At 40.3% G+C, this 10,007-nt stretch overlaps 1 protein-coding gene across 1 annotated transcript in view; it reads left to right on the top strand.

Moving 5' to 3' along the window:
• Nucleotides 1–801: 801 nt before the first annotated feature.
• Nucleotides 802–10,007, top strand: part of BRD7 (bromodomain containing 7) — a gene marked incomplete in the record, with an annotated part of 891,907 nt that continues 882,701 nt past the window's right edge. The window contains 1 exon segment of the mRNA XM_044081983.1: nt 802–962. Coding sequence (XP_043937918.1) covers nt 878–962 — 85 coding nt within the window.

Raw genomic sequence — 10,007 nt, 5'->3', positions numbered from 1 at the left:
TGCAAATTACGTCAGAGGTATGATCATAAGAATTTCTGAAGATGCCCTCAATTCTTGAAGAATTCTCTATCTAAAAGGAGAGGCATTGTAATATTCCAGAAGTTACATATTATCCATACAGTAAATACAACTTATTGTACATCTATATGTGTCAACATCTGGATTTCCTTCTTAAGAATTCTGGACAAAGACAAAATAGTGTGTTTCGGTATGGTCGAGTGAAATTAAAGAGGTGCGTGCGTATGCCTTCCTTGAAGGTTGGGCGCCGGGCTGGCAACTCGACACGGTTAAAAACTCACTGCCAATCATTAACGGACTGGAGTTCCGCTGGGGCGACCCCTAACTGGGAAAAGCTGAAATACAGTTTATTAACGTATGTGTGACAGCAGGGAAAATGTGTCTTAAGTATTACACTAATTTACTAAAAAAAAAAAGAAATACTAGAATAGTAAGTAGGTCTTGCATCAGCACTCATGTTATTAACAATAAGAAATACTGACCTCTAGTGACTGGCATTAAAGACTAACTATAACCATCGCTAATGTACCAGAACATCCAACATTTCATGGGGGCAGGATACAATTAATGAAGCAAAATCACAGAAGTGAGAGGTTCAAAAACAGGGACTGTTGAGAAGTACGCGTACATCCTGGGAGTGACTGACTGCCCTGAATTATCCAGTACAACAACCCCATTGCTGCCACGTGTTCCCTAGCAGCTCTATTTACAAACATAGCTTTTACCGCTAGGTGAAATTTTTAACCAGGAACAAAAGCAGGCAGCCATATTGCCAGTTTTCTCGTGTCACGTGACAGTGAGGTTCCCTTATTCTGTTAAAGAAGGTAGTCGCGCGTTGCGTCACACAAGAGTCGGACATATGACTGCAGCGGCTTTTCTTTCCTGGGAGTCTGCAATGGGCAAAAAACATAAAAAGCACAAGTCTGATAAGCATCAGTTCGAAGGTGAGCATGTGGTGGCTGTATTATTGTTGGAAGCCGTACGGCTTGTATATCATTTGTTGAACCTGCAGACCTGGGTAGAAGTGCACAATTGTTAATGTATTTCTGGTTATAATCTGTAGAAGATACTGTTTAATTAAGCAGAGATGTCAAATGTATGACGGTTGTTTACCTTTGCAAGTCTTTGTAGTTGTTGCACTTTTGAAGAGGACTGCTGTAGAGCAGACTAGGCAGTTGCATGCCTCTCAAGTGTAGCTCAGTATGAGGAACATCCCTCATTTAGAGTCTTTAAAAGACCTGTATCATCATTGTTCCACGTTAGAAACATCTGTCATACATTAATTTTTAAGGATACTTTTATATAATGTGCATGGCAAATAAGACTGAATAATCTTCATCCAAAGAACCTTATGCAAGTATAAAAATAATACGTTTTAACTGCAAGGTGAGCTGCCTAGAAGTTGTTAGTATGCGTTTCATATTTTGCCATACCTCTCGAAGCAGGAAGTTTGGACAAAGCCGTAAATAGTAGTGGGACAAGTGTCCAAAAATAGGGACACTAAATATTGCTCTTGCAAAATTAGAAAGTTGATAGAATAGCAGGTTTTGTATTAGTATGAATTTTCTGAAGGATATAAAGTCTGAAACTGAATTGTCTGTCATTATTTTCTAACTTTAGTCTTTAATGACTTGCCACTAATTTGCCAAAAAAAACCCCACAATCTTTATGAAAAACAGACCAAAAAAATCTGGACAGTCTGCCAAAATTTGTACAGTTGAGAGGTGTGTTAAATTTGGGGGGGGGGGGGTCCACATTCTGGTGCTGGAAGGTTGAACACTATGGGCAGTTGTCAGATAATTCATAATCATTAATGCTTTTCCTATTAGCAAAATGTTTTTAAAACGTTTTGTTCCTCTCCCTGTCGTTGCATATCATCTTGGAATTGCTGTAAGTTTTTGGTTTATTTGGTTTCATGGAACACGTACCCAACGAGTGTACATGACTCTATTAAGAAGTAATTACATTTGAGCATGAACAATTGTAGCAGAAAATGCACACAAGTGGCAGCATCAAAGTGTCACTTCTAAGAGGAATTTCAGAGCTGTGCATGCATAGTTTTGCTGTATTCCTTGAAAGTTGGTTCATTTTGTGACAAGACTGTGGTAAGGTTACTAAATAATGATCGATACAGAGTTGCACATTTTTTTCAAAGTGGAAGATGCATATAAACATTTTCTGAGTCTGTATGCGGGTCAGATTGTTAGTGCCAGTGTTGAAAGTGTATGTAATTCTGAACCTTTGCCCCCAGAGGTTTTGCCAGAAACTTTGTAATAATCATAATATGATGGTTGCTGCCTCCCACACCATATCATGTTTAAAATATGTACACTTCTCCAGATGCTTCCCTACAGATGTAGCAAATGCATTGTTTTCAACTTTTATCTTTAAAGATGTAAAACCTATTTTAGATGCATAGTGTAGTTCATAAGTAAGTCATGCACAGTTCCATGTTATAGCATTAGCTTGGGCAGTTGTAAACCCTTTCTTGCTTTTATGACTCTGTTTCTGAAAGATGCATAAAAAGCATGCAATCCTTTGAGCGTACACACAGTGTCTGTCCCCATGTCTTGGTAATTTGCATGCTTTCACTTTTTAAGGTAAGAGCTGTAGTGTATTTCCCCAATTTCGTGCTTGCCTTTTACTGAGTAAATTATGATAATAGTGAGAAATTTTAAGCTACTGTTTTCCCTGTCATTAGTATTCCAGTATGGGGAACAGATTGTATGTTGCTGTACGTTTTAAAATAATGTAGCATTCCTTTCCAGACTGTGACAAGAACAGTCCGCAGCTATGTATTCTTGGCATCGGACAGTGCTGTTTTCACCTGCGCAGCAGTAATACTGGGTGCCTGGCAATCTACTGGTATTGCGATTATTCCTTTTGGGGGGGTAAAATTGGGGGGTAAAATTGGTGCTGAATCTGTCGGCCAGTATCTTGGCAATATCTGTTTGCTCTGTAAAGGAGGTACCATTGTGCAGTAGTTCAGAGCAAATCTGGGTATTGCCGTGGAGATTCTTTACATAACTGTAGAAAGCCTTGTGGTTGTCTTTACTATGTGTTGCAATTCTGTTTTCATAGTTAGCTTTAGAGGATTTGATGAGGGATCTTAACTTTTTGTTGAGTCTGATAAGGGAGTTTTTACAGTCTTGGAACTTTACCTTATTCCGCGTCAGTTTCCTCTTTCTGTTGTAGTTATGGCAGGGGACCACCAGATTGGCTTCCTTTTTTTGGAGGAGAGCATCTTGGTTCTATTGGGTATGGTGAGATCCATGCATTTGTGTACTTGTTCGTATAGTGCATTGGTGTATGACTCGGCAGTCATGCAAGTATTGTGCATTTGTGTGGGTGCTGTGAAGTTAGCCACATCTAATTTTTAGGAGCCCAAAATTAGCTTTGGAGAAGTTTTTTATGGTGGTTACCTTTGCAGGGGGTGGGAGGGGTGCGGATTTCCAAGGTGATTTGTTTGTGGTACGATCTAACCTTGGAGGAGTTGACTATTGGTGTAGAGCAACAGTCGCCAATGTTAGTAATGACCAGGTCAAGGATGTTGCCTCTAGTGGGTGGTAAGAACGAGCTGGTTCAGGGCATTGGAATTAATAAATTCCAGGAAACGCTGGGCAGGTGTATTGGTACATGAGCAGTTTTCCCAGTTAATGAAGGGGTAGTTGAAGTCGTCCAGTATGAGAGTGTTCGGTTGGACCCTAATATTCTCCAGGGTGCTTTGGAACTTGGAGTGCAAGTCTTAGGACATGGTTGGGGACCTATAGCAGGCACCTGAATTGCTGTCTTGCCCAATGTTAGCTGCACCTGAAGTATCTTTGATGCATTATGTTGGGCTACCTGTCTGAAAGTGTGCGCATCCTTTATGAATATGGAAATACCACCGTCTTTGGAGCTTCGGTCCAAGTTCTGGGGCCGAAAGGTGTGGAATGAGTTATAGCCTGGTAGTGCAGGGGTGCTTTTTGCTGCCTTGAACCAGATCTCTGTTACAGCCAAATGTCGATTTTTCTCTATTTTAAGCAGTGCTTCAGGCGAGTGCATTTTGAGATTTAGACTTCTAGGTTGAATTGCATGACCCTCAGATTGCATTTGTTTGTAGCTTTTATGGTGGTAATTTGGTCTTTGGAACGCCGCCTAAAAAGGCACTATAGGGATGGCAAGAGCCTTGGCCAGTATCCAGAAGTTCAGGGGTGATGGATGCAGGCCATCTCTGGGAAAGCATCGAGGGCTGTCAGTCATGACATCCCAGGCAGACAGATACTGGATCTCCTTAGAATGTCACCAGAAACTTAGCCAATTGTTGAAATCAATCATTTTCTGCCTGTACTGTGGTATCATTCTGGGTGATGGTAGGAGGCTGCTCAGGGCTAGAGTCATGCTTGCCTGGGCTACATAATCTCGAGAGCTCCTCTGTGTCTCTTCATGTAGTCCAAGGAGGTACATTTCAGCATTCGCACCCACATGTACAATGACCGTCATATTTGTAGCTGTTGTTGAGGGACTCGAGTGCGTGCGTTATGTGGCGGATCCTGGCATCTGACAGGCAGCTGACTGTTACGTTCCCCTTATTCAACCTAGTGAGTGGGACATTAGTGTGCCTCACTATCGAGTCACCTATGACTAGTGTGTTGGTTATGCTGTTTTGCCTTAGGGGCTTTGGTTTAATGGCACACTGTTTATGAGAGTTATGTGTCTCGTGATTAGTGTTGTGTTGTGGTAGTTGTGTGTTTCTGCCTTGCAGGTCTCTGCTGTTTGGGTATATTTTTATTGAGAGCCTCTGCAAAGGTGGGTGTGTGGGGGCTTTGGTTTAATGGCACACTGTTTGAGAGTTATGTGTCTCATGATTAGTGTTGTGTTGTGGTAGTTGTGTGCTTCTGCCTTGGAGGTCTCTGCTGTTTGGGTATATTTTTATTGAGAGCCTCTGCGAAGGTGGGTGTGTGGTTTGTGTTTTTATGTGAAGGCAGTGCTTGTGTGTGTTCTGGAGGGCAATGTGTTCCATGTGGTGTGGTGCAAGTGTTTACCAACTCCTCTTGGCCAGCTATTCCAGTCTTGGCTGGAGAGTGCGTGGCTTCCAAATTAGATATGTGTGCATCTCTCGCAAGTCTGCGTGTTGGGAGGTAAGAGGAGAGAGATGTCAGTGTACATGAGGCAGTTGCTACATTGCCTTAGGATGCCCAAGTTCACCAGGTTAATAGGCGAAAGCACAGGGAACTGACCTTTAGACATGCCTGGAGGGGTTGGCATTAATAAGTACTAGAGCCGTTTTTTTGAACGTTTAGTGCTGGTAGCAATTTTGTGTGCTACAGTAATGGCTGTAAGAAGTTCCCGTCATCATACTGTGCATCTATACCTTTCAACACCTGCACTCTCCCCACTCTTAGGGTGGAAGTATGTCTTTTCATTTTTATTTTTTAGACTGTACTTGCGATATTATTTCAGTTGTCATTTTTACTTTTTATTTTTACATCACTGGTGTCTCCTCATGCATTATTGTATTCTACATATTCTGATATCAAATTGTTTGTATATACACTGTTTAATTGCATTTGTACTAGTGTTTTTATTTGATGTTATTTAACTCCCTGAATCTTTTTTCCTTGGGTTGTTTGTTGTTTGTCTTTTGGCTTTTTTCCCAGTAAGGGGTCCCCACAGCGGAACTCCGGTCCGCTAATGATTGGCAGTAGATTTTTACGAAACGCCGAGGTGCCAACTCGATGCCCAACCTTCAATGAAGGCACGCCCATTTACGCACGCATGTCTTTCGAATGTTACCCAAGCGCGGGGAGGACATGCAGACACCACACAGAAGGCACTCCCAAGCCAAGCCGAGAATCAAATGGGAGAACCTCTTGCTGTGAGGTAACAACGCTACCACTGTACCACCACGGTTCCTTGGGTCTCCACTGAAAATAGATGCTTATTACCCAGTCGGACTTTCTGTGTAAACAAACATCAGTAAATAAAATCCCTTTGCTATGAACTTTTGACCTGACCTATCTGATTTATGCTCATCGGTCGATAGCCATATAGGGTTTCCTTTTCTATGTCTGAAGGCAAATATTTTCTATTTTGCAAAATTTGAGTTTTTGGCTATTAAAAAGCAAGCCATTATCAGACCTCGTGATATTTAACGTGCCAGATAGTGATATTTTGTCTATTACTTTGGCTCTAGATGATTTGGTGCCATTGACTAAATGTTAATGCGACACCCCAGCCCCATGTTAAAAAAGGGTAGGAGGGCTTTAATGACAACTTGTGTATCACTGGAGACCGTAGTAGATGAGACTGGCTTTAGTTAGTACTAGAACTAGTTTTTTACTTTAATTGAAAGATTTTTCACATGTAGTCACTGAAGTCCGTACACAGACTGTGGCTTCTCAGGTGCACCTGACACTTCATTTCCTTAAGACAACTGCCAACATAGACTGCTGTGTGAGGATCGCTCTCTTTTTTTTCCGTTCTATGCTTGCATCCAAAAGTAGTGAATCGGTGCTTAATTCTTCAGTTTTGTTTCTTAGCTGAGGAGCCTTCTTCGTGGAGTTTCTATGTCCTCATTCAGCTCATCTAGGTTTTTTGCAAGATGCTGTAGTTTCCTTCCGTATTCCAAAACATGTAACAGGTAAATCTGGCGATGATCCAAATTGCCCACCTGTGCTTAACATCCTAAGATGTCCTTCCAGGATTTATTTATGTTGTGTTGGGAAAGGGTCTATATTAGATCAGCGAACGCTGATTTGATCGACCTTATGTAAGCGAAAGCTTACAATCTCGAACTGTCAGATAAGTGATTTTTTTTTCCTAGGGAAAAAATCGCTGATCCAAAACACATACACACAACCCAAGCACACCAAACAAACGGAAATCCACACACATACACCTAAAATCTGACCCCTAACCCTACACTAAATTATGCACACACCACTAGCTATCCACTTACCTTAACCCAAACTCTAACCCTAAGGTCCGTCACTATCGCACACTTAACCTAAACCCGCCCTAACCCTCACGTGCACACAATCGCACACATACCTAACCCTAACTCACCTAACCCACCCTAACACTCACATCCACACAATCGCACACTTACCTGAATCCGACCTGTAACTTTCCACCACAGCACTGAAAATACCGAAGCAACAGAAACAGACAACCAGATTCTTTCCCTAGGAAAAAAATTGATTTCTGTTGCTTCAATATTTTTAACATTTGCTAAAGTAAGGTCGCTCAATCAGCGTTCGCTTGTTTAAGCGATCATTGATCTAATATAGACCCGTTGGGAAAGGCTCTTTCTCCCGTGCAACTCTGAATTAGAAAAAGCAGATGTAAAGGTTTCTTGTATGCTTGTGCTCCTCCTTCTTTTTTTTTTTTTTTTTTTCTCTCCAGGGAAGCTGGAGACTGGCTTTTGCATTTAAGGTAGCAAGGAAAACGGTTTCATTTTTTTTTTTTTTTTTTAGGAAAACTGCCTAAGCAGATGGCTGTGTGAATAAATGTTTTTTCTTCATTTATTCCTGTTTCAGTCTCTCCTTCTAGTGAGCACTTTATGTTGATACTGTAAGTCTTCTCTTCAAACCAAACTTCAATTACTCTTTATTTATATGTTCACATGCACTAATTTTACACATCAGTATCCACTGCTTCAGTCATTTTTTTTCTAGATTACTTTGCAAATGCTTAATATTGCCATAGTAAATGTCTGTAAACGTATAAAGTACAACATGCAGTCTGGTTAAAAAGAAAGCTAATTAGAAGAATACTTACTGTTTGATATAGGTAAAAATGTTTTTCACTAGCAGTTCATATTCTAATTTTGTTTAAAGCAGGAAAGCTCTTAAGTTAGGTATGGAAGTTCTGTCATCTGTCATGTGAAGCTGGAGCATTCTCCCCGGGCCTCCGCTGAAAACAGGTTCTGTGGAACCTAGTCGGACTTTCCCGGTTAACAAATGATAAATAAATGATAAATAAAAATAAATAAATAGAAGCTGTTAGATATGCCGATGTTCCCCTGATCTTTGGTGAAAGTGATACCAGTTGTCGGGGGGAGGGTCATTTCAGGAGCAGTTTTAGACCCAGCAGTTTTAGCAGTGTCTGTGTGAAGTCATGGAGAGACCTTAATGGAACTTGCCCAGAATGAGACAGAATACATACTTCTTACAACTCTTGCTTGTTCTACATCTAGGAGACCATACTTTGAAACTTATGATGCTCTTGAAAAAGTAAACCACAATATGTATTATGCATGAATTGGCATTCAATTCGCTCATTGGATAAATTGTTGTTTAAGTGACAGGGAATAACAAATTATGGTGGTGGAGGGCGATTTCCCACGTGTTGAGTAGGGCTGTGTACTGAGGCTGCTGCTTTTCCAACTATTTTCTCTGGTATAAAATGGGTTAAATGTGCTCTAAATAGCCAGATATGCTGAGAATTGCCTGTTATATTTCATAACTGATGAAGTAAAGATTGCCAACATTCTCCCAACACTATATACAAAGCATACGCAGCCACTGTACTAGTAATGACCATGCCTTTAATGTCAGTAAATATATCGTTAGATTTAGCATAAATTAATGAACTGTGAACTAAGTTGTGTTATTACATGGACAGAGGATATTGACCATTTCATCACTTACTTGTGTTTAGTGGCTGAATGGTTACACTTAACTGGACTGAAAGTTAATAAGGAGAAGTGCACTATTTTCCATTTTGGGAAACCAGTAGTTGAATATCAAATAAACTTGGGTCCTCACGAGTTACAGAAGTTGACAAAATATAAGAATTTAGGTGTTGTTAAATGTACTATAATTTTAAGTATAGGACTAATGCTTTAAAAGTTAAAGCTACAACATTAAAAGTTATTGGTTTAATTTTTAAGAAATTTACAAGAAGTAATAACTGTCTTTTGAGGTTGTTCGTAACATATGATTTACCCATCATTGAGTACAGCATGTTGCTTTGATCCTACAAGTAAGGTGATGTCCTTGTTTTTAGAAGGTATTTAATGAAAATTTACAAGGCGCATCATTACATGTAGTCATACCCATCTAGACTGGAAAGTCTAGGAGTCTTTTCAGTCAGTTACCGATATCTGAGGGGTGAACTTTTAGCCCACAGGGGGCTTTGCAGTGAAGAATATCTATCTGTACAAAATACATTTTTGAATACAAGCATATTAACCAGAAGTGCATATTTTACTTACAGAAGGGAGGAGTCAAGGACAGTCTTGAGAGCAAACTGTTTGATGCAGTCAAGAAGCAGGGTTCTTTTACATATTCAGCAGTCTTCTTTGCAGAGATTAAAAAAAAAATAATTTGATACCTGGTTGGGCCCCAGTGTACATGCATTCAATGAAGAGCCTGACTTCTGAATGTCTTTAGCCTTTACTCAGGAATTAACTAACAACTGAACTGTGGTTGCAGAATAAATGGTCAAATTATGGCAAAAATGACATTCATAAAGAGCTATTCACTGTATTGTGCATTGATTTTCAATTTGACTTTATATTTTCAGGTTCAGAAAAAAACATGTTCTCTAGCCTATGTCTACCTCTTTATAGGGCCCTGTTTCATTGAATATAATACTGCATTATGTGGCCTTAGAACAAGTCATCTGAAGCAAATTGAAAAGGTATAGCGGTTCCATAAAAAATACATGGTTAGAAAACTTGAAATATTTGGAAAGGCTTTTAGAATTGTAGTTGCCTCCTGATGTTCTTCATCTCACATTGCTGCAGTCCTTACACTTGGGTAGTCCGCTGTCCTCGGTCGGCCCGAATATCAAAGTATAAGGCTGACGTCGGTCAAGGCGCATTTGACTGACATCAGGACGTCAGGGTACAAATGCGCATGACCGACGTCATATCCTCAGTCTTTTTTGCCGCATGGTCCGATGCAGAAGCAGCATTGCAAGTGCCGGTTGGCGTTCTGAGATTTTTCGTTTTCGAAGTTTCAGACCGAGTTCAAAGTTGGCTAAGTACCCCGTTGGGGAAT

Source organism: Protopterus annectens, chromosome 8.part1 (genome assembly GCF_019279795.1).
Source record: "Protopterus annectens isolate FY-2018-M chromosome 8.part1, PAN1.0, whole genome shotgun sequence".
Classification (NCBI taxonomy): Eukaryota; Metazoa; Chordata; order Ceratodontiformes; family Protopteridae; genus Protopterus; species Protopterus annectens.
Note: the sequence above shows the minus strand (reverse complement) of the source record. Positions and strands in the feature narration are given on the sequence as shown.